General features: G+C 48.2%; 5 protein-coding genes across 5 annotated transcripts; 2 read left to right on the top strand and 3 right to left on the bottom strand.

The window, feature by feature from the left end:
* Nucleotides 1-4,025: 4,025 nt before the first annotated feature.
* DEU56DRAFT_485947 (uncharacterized protein) lies at nucleotides 4,026-5,355 on the top strand. Its single transcript, XM_041346453.1, has 4 exons — nucleotides 4,026-4,424; nucleotides 4,484-4,695; nucleotides 4,748-4,934; nucleotides 4,993-5,355. Exons 1-3 carry the CDS (start codon nucleotides 4,335-4,337, stop codon nucleotides 4,926-4,928), a joined length of 483 nt encoding a protein of 160 aa, XP_041206217.1. The 5' UTR covers nucleotides 4,026-4,334; the 3' UTR covers nucleotides 4,929-4,934; nucleotides 4,993-5,355.
* DEU56DRAFT_485896 (Endoribonuclease L-PSP) lies at nucleotides 4,985-6,154 on the bottom strand. The gene is made up of 4 exons (XM_041346452.1): nucleotides 5,730-6,154; nucleotides 5,579-5,676; nucleotides 5,398-5,529; nucleotides 4,985-5,339 (listed from the first exon to the last, which is right to left on the bottom strand). Exons 1-4 carry the CDS (start codon nucleotides 5,782-5,784, stop codon nucleotides 5,232-5,234), a joined length of 393 nt encoding a protein of 130 aa, XP_041206216.1. The 5' UTR covers nucleotides 5,785-6,154; the 3' UTR covers nucleotides 4,985-5,231.
* Nucleotides 6,155-9,246: 3,092 nt separating this feature from the next.
* Nucleotides 9,247-9,916, bottom strand: DEU56DRAFT_815993 (uncharacterized protein). The gene is made up of 2 exons (XM_041353809.1): nucleotides 9,833-9,916; nucleotides 9,247-9,656 (listed from the first exon to the last, which is right to left on the bottom strand). The coding sequence occupies exons 1-2, from the start codon at nucleotides 9,895-9,897 to the stop codon at nucleotides 9,287-9,289; spliced, it is 435 nt and encodes a 144-aa protein (XP_041206215.1). The 5' UTR covers nucleotides 9,898-9,916; the 3' UTR covers nucleotides 9,247-9,286.
* Nucleotides 9,917-10,740: 824 nt separating this feature from the next.
* On the bottom strand, nucleotides 10,741-12,867 carry DEU56DRAFT_890245 (uncharacterized protein; the record flags this gene model as incomplete). The annotated part of the gene is made up of 2 exons (XM_041356278.1): nucleotides 10,741-12,475; nucleotides 12,545-12,867. 2 exons carry the CDS (start codon nucleotides 12,865-12,867, stop codon nucleotides 10,741-10,743), a joined length of 2,058 nt encoding a protein of 685 aa, XP_041206214.1.
* Nucleotides 12,868-14,849: 1,982 nt separating this feature from the next.
* Nucleotides 14,850-17,067, top strand: DEU56DRAFT_914885 (FAD binding domain-containing protein; the record flags this gene model as incomplete). Its single annotated transcript, XM_041357680.1, has 12 exons — nucleotides 14,850-14,879; nucleotides 14,935-15,054; nucleotides 15,104-15,262; nucleotides 15,326-15,524; nucleotides 15,573-15,679; nucleotides 15,735-15,769; nucleotides 15,821-15,997; nucleotides 16,049-16,104; nucleotides 16,158-16,167; nucleotides 16,219-16,243; nucleotides 16,295-16,321; nucleotides 16,375-17,067. The coding sequence occupies 12 exons, from the start codon at nucleotides 14,850-14,852 to the stop codon at nucleotides 17,065-17,067; spliced, it is 1,638 nt and encodes a 545-aa protein (XP_041206213.1).
* Between the last annotated feature and the right edge of the window lies 1 nt (nucleotide 17,068).

The following is a 17,068-nucleotide window of genomic DNA, read 5'->3' as shown; positions in this document are numbered from 1 at the left end:
ATGTTCGATGACCGTACCTGCTCGGGTGTAGCACCCAAGCCAACCCGCACCCTACCCGTGGGTTCCATCCGGGCAACCTCTACCCATGTCAGGCCCTAGTCTCTACTTAACTATGCTGCTCGAAGTTCGAACAAATTATCTAGGTGTACTCCGTTGCAATTTTCAAGGGAACTATGGTCTTTGTGCAAAAAATTAGGTGAGCGGAGGATTCTGGCTATGTTATGATTTCAGTTTTGCGGCTGATCTATATAAGATTATATGCATCCAAACCTTGTCCAAACCTGCACATTTCAGGACCCATTTGTCCGTCAGCGTTCGGCAGTTGCCTACTTTCAAAGGGGTTCTCACGCCAAGTGCTATCTATGTACTTGCTGGGATCAATGAAGGATGTGATTCACATACGCTCTATCCCAATATGACCTACATCGTCTCAAATGATCCTGCTTGGTGGCCGCTCGTTAGTTATGCTCGTTTTTCTGGCTATTTTGGAGGTTCGTAGAGAGCAGGTGGAATGACGAAGTTGAGGCCTCACTCAGGCTATCATTGACCCTCTTTTCGCAGTTGCATCCGCTGTTGTGGTGTGATACGACTGGGGTGAGTGACATAAAACTTTCTGAGTCGCTCATTGATACGTATACGGTATTCAAGCATTGACATTCGCACAAGAGGTAAGTTGATGTCACGACCTACGCAGCCATTTCATATCTCACTAAGAATGTTCTGACAGTTCGAATTGATCTGGGTGAGCAAAGTCCTGTATCAGAAGTAAACAGGATAATGCGGTTGACTGCGGGTAGAGGCAACGCCGGTCCTTCATGACCGTCATTTATATCTCTGTATGTTATTTTATGAGCGCAGTTGTCATCTTGTGCTGATTTCAACGAATGCTAGGTCCGCTACATTGGAATACTATATGCTTTGTATGTTTGCAAGGCTAGCGAGTTGAAACTGTACTGTACTCATAAACCATATCCCACAATCAGCAGCAGCACGTTATGTGTGTATCCCAAAATACACAGTGTTTGTTTATTCTGACTGGCAGCATGTAGGGTATCTCCCAGTCCCGATGACAGACGTAGTGGGTATTTGGCACCGATGCCCGACATTCCTATTCAACCACTGACTCCTACACAGGGGTGAGTGACAATTTCGGACAGAATTATGGTTAGACATGACTGCAACAGCTGCAAGTTCATTTGAAGCATTAAGTTTATCAGCGTGTAACTGTCACTGGGTTTTTCAGGCAATATCATTTTTTTCATGTGGAGATGGACGCCTATCGTCGTCAATGTTATGCTGGGTGGTGAGCTCACCCGTCGTACTGTGCCGTATTGGTGCTGACTTGACTGGAATATCATACAAGTCATCATGATGACTCGGATACATGCCATGTATGGGCGATCCAACAAGATGTTCGTCTTTCTCGCTGTACTCTTGCTGGTGTCCACGATCGCCACCGGAGTTGTGACGCTGATTGGAAGCCTGGGTGTTTCAGGAAGTAAGCTTTCATCGTTGATGATAGCCCTGAGCACACGGGACTCATAGCAAAACACCAGGGGAGGGCATTTTTTCTGGTCACCATGTCTGTGTTTACATTGGTGACGCAGATGGGGAAGATCTGAATAATGACATGATCATACCCACCACTATATGGGAGATCCTCGCCTTCTTTCTTGCAGTCCGGATTATTATAAAACACCTCCGTGAACTGCGACAATCGCGGAGAGGATTGACCATTGGTGACTGTTTCATGGTGTTGATAAAAAGCCAAGCGTTGTACTTTCTAGCGTAAGCTCAGTGATTCGAATCTTGTCAAGTATCTTGTTTTGCTGAAAGTTCCGCATGTGCTAGCTTTGCTGTCGTGGCTTGTATGAATCTCGGCTCCCTGTCTCCAAAGATCACGGTACGCTGATTTGCGACCGGCATCTGCGTCTGACCACTCCTGATCATATCTACAGCACCCAACTAGTTTGGGAGGTTTTCTGTATGACGGCTTTTTCGCCATTGCCCTTGGGTTCCAGATGTGTGTGCTGGGACCGCGTCTGATCCTCGGCGTTCGTGAATATAACGTGAAGCTCGTGGTCGGGTCTGACGAGGGAACATACATGACGTCCATTGCTTTCCAGGCTGGTGGAGATACGTTGGTTGGCGGAGATGTGTAGCGCTGAAAATGATCCAAGTGATTAACCCCCGGGTACTGGGCACGTAAAATGCATATGTTTGATTTGAGTTTCGTTGTGGTATTTAAGGATTTAGAGGATATAGGAACTTCGTCTTGGTATTTATTTGGTGTTCTAGAGGATAGATTTAAATCGGGGCAATGACATGTCACATCAGTACTGGAACTAGCGTCGACCCATGCATGCACGGAGCTTCGTGATGTCTCGCAATCATTGAACGAGTATGGGTTACTTTCTGCTTTTCTACCTCCGGATCCGCGGCGTCGGCCAACAGTGCCTCCTGCATGGCAGATGTAACTTGGACTATCGTCGTATTATGATCGAGAAGAGGTTGGCCTGTGTCTTTGTCTGATTCACTTGATGAAAAACAGTCTTCTCGCTCAGATTTGGTGTGGTTCGAGGCATGGGCGATACTTGCAAATGAAGATAAATGAGCCAAAGATAGGTGATGGTTGTTATCCTGATGCGACATAGGGTTTTCGCGTGTGCTCCGCGGTGGTCCAGTGGGTCCCTATTCTCATCGACAAAGCGCCCACCCGGAGATGCCCCGTGTTTGAAATTTTTCTCATCGCATCGTGGAGCAGGTTGAACATTTCGGTCGGCCATATGATCATCATCGTTGAGGCTGAGATATCGTTGGTATGGGAGAGCACGTGGATCACGATATCAGAGATGCGGTGATGAACATCAAGGGTTCTTCTTGCAGGGTTTCGCCCACTGAATTCCTGGATGAAGCAGGGGCGGAAGTATGAGTTTTTCTCTTCATTGTTCGCGGATCAATGGATGAGCATAATTACGCAAGCCTCGGATGCACGCTGACGAAAAGGAGTACGGCCTCGCAGATTCTCCATTCCAACATTCATTTGTTCGCATCTTGCCTTGCAGGGGAATCACCTAGGTAGATCAGATGCAGGCTTGATGCAGGCCATCGATTTTCCGACCATGAGACGATGGACGCTTGGTGGATATGCCGTATGCGTACGTTTGTCGCCGAGGGCATGTTTGTGCGTGTTGAAAAGTGAGGCTTTTACCAAATGCGAAACTCGAACTCCACTCTAATCACATCTTCCCCAGACAATCAAAGGAAGATAGTAATTCCGGTGAATTACAGTAAGGTCAATCCTATTTGTCCTGGCAAGGTTTACTTCAGGGAGCTGTGTTTAATGAAGTAGCAGGTGTCAAATTTCCCACTGATGAACACGTACGGCGGACTCACATCAACGCAACGCCGCCACTGTTGGGCATGATTGACCGGGAAGTGAATTTACTCCCGGTCCACAGCCCGAGTATCCGCATTCCCCTCTGCATTTGTTATTCTTTTTGGGTGGCTAAGATACAGACCACTCACGTTGAACCCTACTTCCACGATACCTCTGTGAAAGCAGTGCCTACTAAGAACGTAGACGCATGTTGATTGTTCTGATATCCATCGGCTGCTAATCTGGTCAACTAACCTTCATCAACTTCTGTTAACACCTAGATGCAACCAAATTGCCCAATGCATACCGTGATATCGGGATGTGGACCTCGAACAAGGCATCATGATTGTGATTGGTGGGAACGCAGTACAGGGCCGGGCATGTTGTCCGATCATTTCTCGCCCCCAGCCGTGAAGAACATTGTCGGGGCCGAAGGGTGAGCCCCCGTCCCAGTAATAGATATTAGTCTGTACCTATGTTTGATTACACTGACCTCCTGGGTGTCCTGGCGACAGACGATGGTTGACGACTGCTGATGAGATAGTTGAACTTTCACTGCGTCTTCCCAAGGAAAGCAGTGCTGATTACATAAGTAAAGATGCAGCGCCACGATGGCAGTACTGCTGTGTTGGTTACATTTCGTGAACATCGATTATGATTCGTCCAACTTTGATTGCGCGGGTGCGGTAATTCGTTTCAGTTGACGTGTCCGGACTGTTTTATTCACAGCTCCCTTACGGATGACCGGGGTCAATCAGTCTTTCATCTAGGATAAAAGCGTAACGGTCTGGAGATCCTCCGCACTGCTCAGTCCCTATTGTATTTCCTGTGCCATATTGACCTTTAAGCTGTAGCTTCCAGTTCTTACTCTCCTTGTTCCCTACTAGCTGGTCTTGTATTCTTCTCAGCTACCTTGTGTTCTCTTTCAATTATCTAACACCATTTCTCGAGCGACATGCATCAGTATTACCCCACTTCTCCTGCAGGACTTGGAGCTTTTGCTACACCTACCCGACAGGGCTCATATGGAAGCAACTACAGTGCTGTAAGTGCAGTCTTATGGTACCATGTCTCCTATCGTTAATACCAATCCCCCACCCCTAGTACAGCGCATCAGCCCCCAGCCCCCAATACAGCGCCTCAGTCCCCAACTCCGTACACACGCTCATCGCAGCAATGAAAAACCTTCAATCCACGCTCACTCTATGGTCCACCTCACGAGCCTCCCCTGACGCAGTCAGCGACGCCTACATGCAATTCGGAGTCGGATTTAACGCCGTGGTATGGGCATTCGAGGGATCAGGGGTTGACACATCGTGCGTCTTTCCCTCCTTCTGTCATCAACGAGGCTATACCTGAAGTATCCAGAGATCTGCATCAAATTCCCGCGCGACTACGCACTGTGCTTGAGATGTGTCTAGGCGAAGACCCCTCCCCTGCTGCACTGGAAATGTATCAACCACGAATCCGACAACAGCTATACGAACTACTGCAGGGCCTCAAAGCAAAGCAGGGTGGGTGGCGCAGTGCTGTAGCTGCAGGGCTTTAGATTAACGTGCGTACAGGTTATGCAGGGTGGCAATGATGATGAGAATAATGCCAAAATTATGCAGTCCATTCCCGACGATGATCTGCGATCTTGATGGTAATTGTATCTTCTTTATATAAGTATTGATTTCGACCTTTATTTAGTTATTTTGCTGATTGCCAGCAGTTAATGTATTGCCTATATATTCAGTATAGAAGCGCAGAGTTTACATAGTACTTGCAATCGACTTGCAACGGATCACAAAAAGTAGAGCGCACTACTGTACAACTTTCTTGCATTATCTTCAAGCAGTTACTTTGGATATCAAGCGTCTGGAACTTCTGCCACACATTCGATCTCAACACTTGCGCCCAGCGGAAGAGAAGCTACACCGACACACGTCCTCGCGGGCATCGCATTGGCATCGAAGAACTACGTGACAAGGTCAATCGGTGTGTTTGGAAAGATCTATTGAGAAATGGAGACTTACGGACTGGTACACTTTATTCATCTCGGAATAATCCCTCGACATATTTGCGAGATAGATGTTCGTTTTCACGACGTGTTGCAGTCCCGATCCCGCAGCCGTGAGAACCTTGCTCAAGTTTTCAAGTGCAGCAAACTGTAAGATTGATCAGTTAGATCACAAGACATAGGAGGTCTGGTCTCACTGTTTGCGCTTGTATTCCGCCCTCGACGATCAGGAAATCGTTTGTACATCCAACGTTGCCTGAGACATATACAAACCCTTTGGATATGATGGCCTGAGCTAAACAAACGCAAGGTCAGAATACATCCACTCTCCATGATAGAAATACTCACATAATGTAGCGAGGGGAGGGACGGCGTCAGCAGTGAACACAATTTCTTTGGGCATCGTAGGATGTGACTGGGTTGAGGATGGTAACTCTGATCAAGGAGATAAAAAGCCTCTAGCTTTTGTGAGACCGGTGAAAAAGGGACCGAATAGGCTACTATCGTCGGCGAGTCATAGCCAGTCATCCGCTGACAGCTGCATGAAAGGAAGATCGGAGCTGTCAAGGCTCCTTCAAGCTCGAGAAATTCCTTACAGAAGATCGTGGCTGTGCAACAGTATACCCATGCTTATCGAACTTTGCCGTCGGACGCGGTCAACTAGGCCACTGCTTGCAATCGTCTCACGTCGTGCGCATGCTTGATATGCACTAGTATATCGTATGTGTGCGCGATGAACGTTGAACCTGAAACTTTGAAGGGGCTAACACAGGTGAGTCGGCTGCAATTTCAAACCGACGGTTGCAGTTACAGCGCCCGTAAGGCATATATTTGGCACAAACAACGCGCTGAACGAGTCAAAGGCAGGAATGAATTCATAGATCAACGGCATAGAAATTCTCTCTCTCATAGATCAACGGCACTTGGTACGGATAACTATCAGCTGGTGCCAGGAAATGAGAAATACAGGCACACCAAAAGCATACTAGGCTCTACTGGGCAGGCCAAATAGAAGGAAGATAGGGTCTTTCCGAGGAGTACACGCTATCTATAGTCCGAAAAACCTTCCTTTTAGTAGGTTGCTGGCACTGGCCATCATGTTTATATCGTGTTTGATCGTAACAGCGCTTTTAACTGGTCTCTCGTAGCCGGAGCCTAGACCAATAGACGGAAGACAATCGTTCCGTTTTTATTTATGAATTGAAAGAGTCGGTATCTCATGGAAGCCATGAAGCCGGCCTACATCATATTAGATCCCTTATGGTGTGCCATGGAATGAGGAAGCAAATGTGTCCATTATGGTGCAACCTAGTTGGCAGAAGTTAGTGGGACAACGTCAGGATTGCAGAACGTCTTTTCCACCCAGGCTGAAAGTCCGAATACAGATTTGGGAGGATATGGTCGTCAATCATTGGCTGTGACCATAGTCCAAGTATCTTCTAAGCCATGCTTGTCCTTCACTACGTCGGCGCACCAGCTGCTATTTTTCAATCACCGTTGGGCACCAAGGCAGTCCTGAGCGGTTATTACTAAAGCACGTAGCTGCGCATGTATGATCTTGAAGTGTAACTTCAAGGTTTAGGACAGGTGTCTTCGTTTTTGGCACTGCACGGCGTACTGAACACCACCAAGGCTGTAGCCGTGAGGAATGGAAGTGATTAAGTTGCGGAAAGTGGAAGAAGTGAAACTACATTGCCAAAGTTGTCAGACGCTGATCACGATACACCAGGGAAGGTGAACGCTTCTCATCAGTAGAACTCCACATTATGATAAAACACGTACCTGCAGTCAGCATCGGGGCTCCACCTGAAAGATGTCAATAAGCGGATTCTGGATCGGGCCTAAAACATATGCACGGAACGCTCAATATTCCCATTTGAGCACATTTTCAGAGGCAGCATATTACAGAATGTTATTCTCTCCCAAGAGACAACCCCTCGAGGCTCACTGAACTGTCCGTGAGCATAGTGGACCTTATAGTGCAGAAAGGTGGTTAGCATAGCACCGCCCATAAAGCTGTTCCCATAGAACAGGTATCATTGAACGTGCCCTTCACGATCGAGATCATGATCCATCTCAGAAGTTCGAACCCAGATACGAGATTCAGAAATGGAACTTTTCAGCTACATTTGATGCACATCAAGATCTTTGAATGAGACGGCATGGCAGTACAGTGAGCTAGTAAATACATCTCAGCTTCGTGAGGGTGACCAATGGAAACAACGTACAGCAGGTCATCGTCCGCGGGGCTGTTCGAACAAATTTCAACATAATTGTGTTAGAGATTCGAGATTCGAGAAGCAGTGCAATACCAACTGGCAGGCACCTCGAAATGGGTGTTTGTCGGTGCTTGTACAGCTGAGTCAGCGAGGTTTGCTGCAATTTCATCATGGTCAGCTCGAGCCTCTACTTCGGCCCACTCCAGGGAATGATTCGTGCAACCCGCAGGATCGGTTCGGTGACGACACTGACGAGCATGGCAATAGTAGGACTCGAGCATTGCCAAGTTGCTGGCCAGATCGGACACGAGCCGAAGGTAAAGATACAGGTTGGTCCCATGTGACTCGGAGGAGGCACGAATAATCGAGCAGGACAAATCATGATAACAGGGAGCATCCTGCTTGTAGCCTCTTCAACACACGGAGAGGTTGAGCGGTAAACATTCTCGTGGATTAGACGTCTAATGAAACAGGCTACCGCTGTGAAGCGGAATATAAAAAACCCTAGCACACGCACCTCTGCAGATTTGAGCAAAACAGTAACAGGTCCTACAGCAAGTCCAGCTCGGCCTCGCTGAACATGGTCCAAAATGGCGGACTCAGAAGCGGGGTGGTTCATCATTCTAATCACTGCGCCCGTTCGAACATTTGAAGATTATGAAGAATCCGTACTCCCAGCTGCGGTCTTCCCCGATGGACGACGCACTTCAGTCTTCGTCCACGGGAATTGAAGGACTGTTTGTGCATCTACCCCCATTCACCTATATATATCTGCTACATCGGTTCATACTCAGACGAACCATCCAGGAGAGGCCAGAATGCTTGACATAACAGGGTTAGGTTGGCGGCAATGAAAGTGCGTTTATCCCTTTTCAAATCAAGAATTTGAAGTTCATGCCTTCTGTACTGAGGTAGATGTCGCGATGGTTGTCTGAAACGATATCACATCTCTTGTCGGCTCACGGGATGTTCGTAGATTGCGCACGATGTCTACCTTCGTGAAATGTAAATTCATTGCAAAAGTCATCGACCCAAGACTGCTTCTCCCCTGCAATTTTCTTGGTGTTCATTCTGCGAAATTGTGTTTTCGGATGCACACTCCCTCAACTACGAGTGTACCTACCATACTTGCCAGACAAAAAACCCGTCTCCTTGCAAATGCTCCAGCATAGGGTTCTCGAGCAACAACTCGAACGCCTCGGACTGATGGGGTGCAAACTCACATCAGGGCATTCGTGCACTCAGAGATGCGCATGGGACACTGGGGGTCCCACTAGACTAGAATGTATTGTCCCGCATAGAGTACATCTCTCAATGGGACAGAAATTGGATAAAAAAAAAAAAAAAAAACTCGAACGCCGGTTGATCGGCCAGTTTGAGGTACGCCTCCGGAGAATAAAGCGAATGGATCACTTTGAAGCATTTCTTTACAACTTTCCTGGATACTTCGTGCGATTCGTTGGATGCAGGGTCCAGAGCGCCACTGACTAAAAGTCGATCTTTCCCTCCCTGCATCTAATAGCATCACATTTCAACCAAGCCTCAAGCGGTCTGTTCTTGCTGAGCAGGTTGCCACCTTCATACCGAAGACCTGGTGCAGCAGTGATGAGTTATCGGTGCGGGCAAGCAATGACGTGGTAATTTACCCGAGCCCACTTCGATTTAGTTTGCATCAGGACGACAATGTCAGCACTTGAAATATGGGTCCGCGATAGTGATCCAAGGCAGGTCCTCATCGTTCAGCCCACTCTCTTCCATCACCTGCTTCTTCACGTCACGGTCCGCATCCAGCTCCATGAAGCGAGAGAAATGGACCACCGTTGACTTGGGATCTTCTCTCTGCCTTCGAGCCAATACGATGACTGGCTGACAGCTCCCTCGAGGATAGTCGGTGGGGATGGCCCACATATAATCTATATTTCTCTCTTTGAACCAAAAGTTGAGATCTCCAGAAAGGTACTCGTCCTGCAAGTGCTGGTATTGCTGTCCCTGCTTCTCTAACCATGTGCGCACTTGCTCGAAGCTGAACGCCCAGCCGCCTATTTTGAGCACCATCCTAACTGATGGAAGGGGGAAACAACGTGAGCCTTTGCGTGCAACAGTAGGGGACTACATAAACGTACTGGCTTGTCAGAAAGGAAATGCAAGATGAAGTTGGGGACTTTGAGTTTAGAACTTGAAGTGGCAACTGAACTGAATAGTACTTAAACCAAATCATAAATGGTCACGTACTTGCCCCTGTCGTTGAAGCTTTCAAGTTGAAGCTGTGTATCGTGATCATCAATCGGACCCACCATGAAGTTCTTCGAATTGTTAGCCACTAATCGAGGGTATTGTTATTCTAACAGTTCTCATCAGAGCCGATCGGAGTCCGTTCGGGACTCTGGTCCTGTTGTCGCACTACAAGCTCGCCCACACCAGAAGGTGGTCAACTTCTGTTGTTTTCTAGTAGTGAGCATTATCTTTGAAGCACTATCGAGTTCTGATCCGGGTTTCGCATCAGCGGCTATCACGCGCGTGCATGATTGTCATAGGTTGTCGCACTACAAGCTCGCCCACATCAGAAGGTCGTTGAGAAAATGTAGATTCCGCTGCAGACCCGAAATCACCTTGCTCTTTACTAGAAACACAGTGACGTCACGATCATCGAAGCTTGTGTCCTTACAGGCTACAGCCAGTACTGTCTCAGAGTCTGTTTGACAAACGTGTCGCTTGAAAATTGTTTAGTCCGCGCCACCTCCGTCGAAAATTCATTCCTCATACAGGAGAGGCTTATTGCCTGCCTCGCATCACTTTCGAAGTCCTTTGGCCCCTCGCGCCCCAGTAGCTGGACCCATCATCGACTGTAAACATTTCTATATTTCCGATAATAAAGGAATGAATATATAAATCGTCAGCAATCATCATACACATATGTACTACAAACTTATAAATATTTTACTCTACAACTCGTCATTGGCTGTAAAAAAAAAAACTTGAAGAAAACGAAAAAAATGCGGCAAAGTAACTACTAGTAAGTTGAAAGGCATCACGGCCCGCAACTAGGACAGAGGTAGACACAGGGACTGTAGGTAGCGAACATGGAAAAGTACATAGTAATCTAAACAAGTGGTTCCGTAGACGCCTCAAACAAATCAATCTCATCCAAGCGCGATCCAACCACACATCTCCATCTTGTGAGTGATCTCCGTGGGCATCCTCAACACGCTCTCCTTATGCAGCTCATTTCTCTGGCAGTTCTCCGAACAAAGCACAAACCTCCCAAGCCCTCCCTCCCGTCCTGTGAATATACACACCGTCGGCGCTTTCTCAGCACGGAAATAGTACATCGTCGACGAAATTGTGTCGATGAGCGTGTACATGTGCCCCGGATATAATCCACCCTCTTCTATTATCGCTTCGTCGTATTGCGCTGGTGAGCCTCCCCGTAACTCTTGTCGTTCCGGAATTGAGAACTGAGAACCGCTCGGTGTGAATAACATCCTCGGGAAATGTTTTGTGGCACCCCCATACAAGTGACTTTCTACAACATCTCTGCGGATCACTCCTTTGACACCGATGAGCCACGGTTGGGCGATGACAATACGCCCAGATTTACTGTAGAGAAACAGTAGAGGGGAAAGGAAGAGGAACACGAGTCCGATGATGATGAGTGCGATGCCTGCCTTTCTGTCGGTGGTCGGGTAAATCACAAGCCCGATGATAAAGATCGGCCAGGCGAGATACGGCATGAAACCGACAATTTGTCTCCTCAGCGAATACGGAGTCGCACATGTAACCTCTGGGAAGTCCTTCCATCTGATAGTTGCCGCCCGACAGCCATCCGCAACGAGAGCTCCGCTCTTTGTCACACCAGAGACTTGGAACTCCGGGATAATATCCCAAAGATTTGCGCCGTACATATCATTCTCGGCGTACCAGCACGCCTCCTTGGTGATGGTCGAGGGAAGCATGGATAGCATGCGCTCAATGATCCGGTCGTTGTCGTTGGCCATTGACAACCTTGCGAGAGCTTTCAAATCGTCCTCCTCGTGGCTCGGAAGAATGCGATGCTCAAAAAGGCCCATGAGAGCATAGACACGCTCCGCACCGTACGCCCCGCTGCTGACAGGCCCCCCACCTATCATATCCGACTTTGGCGGGGGTGGAGAGTCTATTGGATGAGCTGATGTACCGCGCCTCCATATAGCTTGTTTCAGGAGTGTTAAGCGCTCCAGCCGCTCAAGCGGATCCTTCCCGCCGTATGCGTTGACGATTGCTTGTTCATCGTCGGAGTGCGCATAGGCCAGGTTAGCCAGCTGAAACAACGACAACGGGTTAACCTCTTCCCGATCCCGGAACTTGTAACAAAGACGAGAGCTCAGGAGGGCTTCGGGAAAAGTCCATACCCGTTGGCCCCAGCTCTTCCAGCACTCGTCCTCTCCAGATGTGGCAGCTTTCCCGAGCATGATCAAAGTCACCTCCGCTCTACGGTAGACGTCTGCCATGCAGTACAAATCTATATTCATCTCTGACCGAGTCTTCCCCAGACACTCCGAATCAAGCCAATAGGCATCGAATTTCTGTCCCAGCACCGCTGCACGAACCTCGTCTGTGAACTGTGCCTTATCTTCCCTCTCGGTGGAGCTTCCCGGAGTACAGATATCGGACTGGCGGTAAGAAATGGCGATGAATTTGGTGCGGATGATGATATCACGATCTGCGCATAGAACCCACTCATTCCGGTTGCGGATCACGAGACGTCGAGGATAAAGAGTGCGTATCCGAATTTCCTTCTCTTCATCCTCTCTAATGCGCGAAGAATGCTCCTTGGAAGAACGAGCTGCCCACAGCTGACCGCGAAACCTGCGGATATACGGTTTGTAGTATCCAGAGCTATACGACTCCGTATCATCTCCAGAGTCCGAGCTATCTCCAGCTTGGAAGTAAAGCTGGACGAGAAACCAGATGATTGGCCATAATAGCAGCCAATTAAACCACAACCATTTGGTTATCCACTCGAAAATTATCCATCCTCTTGGGGGGAAATTGGATAACAGCCATCTGGCGAGCTTGCCTGCCTCGTTGGTGTGATTTTTGATGGCGACTTCTTTGACTTCAGATGTCTTAGAAGGGTTAACGGCTTGCACAACGAGTTTTCGACAGATCCCAGAGGTAGGGCTGACATATCTCTGGCCTGCACCGTGCTTTTTCACCTTGCCCAGGTTGTCATGGCAAATGAAAGATTCTGAGTCGTTGTGCGTGAATGGCAGTACTGACCGAGGCATTCTACCTCGGTGTGACGATGAGTACAAAGTTTACAGGATTTTCGAGCTGTGAACGGGACTTACGATGAGAAGAGAGACACGCAAGGTGTTACTTCCTACACCGATATCCCAGCATTGCCTTTATATTACGCTTATGGATGCCATCAAGATATTCAGCGCCCAAGATTGGGCGTCGACTCTCAGGAAGCTGCAGCTGACCCTCACACTGCTTCGTACGAAAAATAGTCTGTACACATCCAGCAGACATCACTATTTTACTTCCCACTGATGTGTGTGTGTGTCAAACCCCGACAGCGACCATCAGCAGTAAAATGGGCACTATGCAAAATCATTGATTGTGGATCATGGTGGTGAATCGCAATGAATTCGTGGTGGAGTTTGTGAACCATCGAGTCTGATCTGCGGAGAGTGCGAGCACTGGGAAGGCACTAGGTGTGTGAAGTTAACTATTAGCGCCTCCGGATCTGAGTTGCCGGAGGTAGAAATATTCTACATTTAGAAGAACGCGGGGCAATACTGTGAGTGTACTGCAACACGCTACCAAGGCGCTGATTGTGATTGATCTGATAACGACGCGGGGCAATACTGTGAGTGGTCTGCAACACGCCACAAAAACGCTGATTGTGATTGATCTGATAACGACTAGGAGCAGTGCTTACTTGAAGGTAGGGTAGAGGCTACCGATGAATGGCAAGCCTTAGCACGCGTTGGCTGACGAGAGAATGATCAAGCATCGTGACTCCAAATGCTATATTTAGTACACGGCAAGGTTGGTGGACTCAAAATAGACTTCCCGAGTACTTCTAGATCTGGCCTGAAGCATATGTGCGAAACGCTGAATATTCCAATTTGAGTATATTTTCAGAGGCCGCAGAATGCTGAACATCAATGGCCTACCTAGAGACAACCCTATGATGCTCATTGAACAATGAACGTATAGTGCAGAAAGGTTGATAGTATAGCATCACCTATACTAGATGTTCCCGTAGAACAGGCATCGCTGGATATGCCCTTCACGATTCGGCTCTGTGCCAATGATAGTGACAGCCATTTCCGATACGAGAACCGAAACTTTTCGCTGCATCCAATGCACATTCAGATTTTTAAAGGACCAGAGAGTGTGGCAGTACAGTGAGCTAAATGCATCCCAGCTTGATGAAAGAGAGAAACAACGTACACATCGTCGGAGGTTCAGAATCAGAACGTTCAAGCTCAAGTGGAAGTATTTGTCGGTGCTTGTAGCTGAGTCAGCGAGCTTGCAGTGGAATTCATTTCTTCATTTCGGCATACTCCAGTAGCAACCCGCAGACCGATGACGAGCGCAGCAATTTGTTATTCAACCCATTCACAGCCAGATCGGATACGAACCGAAGGCATGTGAGGCAACTGGCGACTGCCTCTTTACGACCGCCCGCTGCACTGGGTCAAAGGTTGCGCGAGGGTAAGTTAGGAGTGTGTTGAGGATGAGGGTAACATCGCTCCCTCAAGCTCCCCGTTATCATGCATGTCTTGCTCAACGATCTTCCTCTTGCTTCAACCTTGTCCCCTATCAACCGCTTCGACTTTAAGCAATGTTTGGAATCAAGGAGACCTAGAGTGTTCTGATGGACCGTATTGATGGATTTCACTTGCCAGGAGATCACTCCCTGTGTAGAGGCCAAAGTGTTACTGGTTGAGCGCACTTCTACTCGTCAAATCTCCATCACAGATTCAATTATTAATTCGACGAGGTGGCGTCGTGACGAGCGCTGGTGGCGACTATCTCTAGTGACTATGGTGCTTTTAGTTCCGTTGGCAAGTGAAACTATGCCAGCGCAGCCTACGTGGGGGAGTCCCCTGCCCTTGCCAAGGACTATTTAGTCGACGTCATGAATTATCTTATTTGGTGAGCCTTTTGACAGATCCTGCCCGACTTTTCCGCTTTGATCCGCCTATATTATAAGACGAGATTTTTTGGCACTCTCATCCAAGAAACTTTACATATGAATTCCACTCGTCCACCTGTACTAGTCGTAAGAATCCTCCTTATGATAGAAGATCGCACCTCAGCTGAATTCCTCTTATTAGGTTGGCGCTGGGCCAGCAGGTCTGGTAGCAGCGTTGACACTTCTGCAGAACGGCATCCCAGTTCGTATCATCGACAAAGATCCAAACCCTCGCATCGGACAGCGTGGTGCTGGAATCATGGTTTGTGATGCATCTACTTGACACATCACCGATGATTCCATTGAATTAGCCACGCTCTCTGGAACTCTTCAACTTCTTGGATGTTTTAGAAGTCAACGAACGAGGGAAACCCCCGCCTATTGTCCGTCACTACAAGCCAGGGACGATGGAACCTCTGAGGGAATTCTCGATGGCCCCGCATATAGATCTTACACCCGCGATACCATTCGTACGCAGAAATGCTGCGTTATCAAGCAAACATACTGAAAATTTGGCTTGTTTTGTTTTCCAGCGTTCCAAGGTTCTCGGTCAACAGCTTTTAGGTGTGATTCTGCAACGCCACCTCGAGAAGTTTTCTTGTTCTGTCGAGATGGGCACCGAACTGCGTTCGTTCGAACAGTCCGAAGAGGGGGTTACCGCTGTACTAGCGAAGAACGGTGCATTAGAAACTTTTGATACAAAGTGGATGATCGGCGCCGATGGGGCCAAAGGTGAGAAGCTGCCAGATTCAGCAGGATGAGACTGAATTCGTGTTTCAGGTGTCGTGCGCAAACAACTTGGGCTTTTATTCTTGGGCGAGACTAGAGATGATGTCCGAATTGTCACGGGAGATATTTGTTTAAAGGGCGTTGGGCTTGATAGAGCAGTGCGTCCGTTTCTACTTATCCGACGGAAGAACGCTCCTGATCCGGTCTCGACAGTATTTTCATCAGTTTGGACAATTCCAAGAACGAGGGTACGTACCATTGGTGTCATTGACGCTCAGCGATGTATTGACGACCCACAGCGTCTCATTGCGTCCAACGGATGAAATTGGGGAGGACGGCTGGCAATTTTTCATATCTGGTGGTGACTTAGATCTGACAAAGGTCGCTCAGAGCGAGGAGCTTATCTTCGAGATCATTACATCATTGATACCTACGGAGGTCACTTTCAACAAGCTTGTTTGGGCGAGCGAGTTCCGGTGTGTTGTTGTTTTTTCATACATCGATGCGTTTTCATCGCTTTGGTTTAGGGCCAATATCCGGATGGTGAATAAGTTTAGCGAAGGTCGAGTGTTTGTTGCGGGCGGTACGTGGTTCTATTTCATGCGCGCGTAGCTGTGTTGATGGACGTTGTCGTAGATGCTGCTCAGTATGTCTATCTCTGTGAAGTTTAAACAACTGCTGACACATACATGTCCAGTGTCCACAGTCCAACCGGTGGTCAGGTATGTATGCTCTCGTCAAATGACACCCCTTGCTTATTTTTCTACGACCAGGGACTTAACTCAAGTGTACAAGATGCTGTGAGTTTTTAACATGTAGTATGTGCGACATAGCTGACTGGGATGCACACCAGTTCAATTTAGGGTGGAAACTGGCGCTCGTCGAGAAAAGACTCGCCGACAAATCTCTTCTCGAGACATACAGTGCTGAACGCCTCCCAGTCATCTCTGATATGCTCAAGATGACCACCTCGATTCTCAACAGAGCAGTAAAAACAAAGGACGTGACGTTCCAACGAAGCCCGATCGTTTATATGCTCGGTATCAACTGCCGGTTTAGTAGCATCGTACTCGATGAATTTGCGACGCTAGTTGAGGGAAGACCTATCAACGCCTATGAAGTACCTGATGAGAGCCATCTGGAAGCTGGAGACAGGGCGCCTGAAGCACCCGACATGCTGCAGGTGGGGCGCGGAGAATCTGACGTCAAGACGTTTTTTGGTCTCTACAGACCTTGGTATCATACAGTGCTTGTGTTCGCTCCGACTCATGCAGATGCTATCCCGATCTTGGGCGTGCTGGAGGCTTACGACCAAAGCGTTGTGCGATTGGCAGTCGTTTTGCCTTCATCTGCACCAATGACGCCTGTTGCATCCCCTGCTGACCTTGTTCTTGTTGATCAGAAGGGCCATGCTTATTCGGCTTACCTCGTGGAATCTGGCCAGACGAAAGTGTTCGTGATACGACCTGACGGAGTGATTGGAGCGATTGTACATGGTGCAGAAGGCGTGAAGAAGTATTTCTCGAGATTATTTTTGGACGTGTAGT

The sequence above is a fragment of the Suillus clintonianus genome (genome assembly GCF_016758775.1).
Source record: "Suillus clintonianus strain FC179 chromosome Unknown DEU56scaffold_60, whole genome shotgun sequence".
NCBI classification, from domain to species: Eukaryota; Fungi; Basidiomycota; class Agaricomycetes; order Boletales; family Suillaceae; genus Suillus; species Suillus clintonianus.
This window is presented reverse-complemented; position numbering and strand designations above follow the sequence as displayed.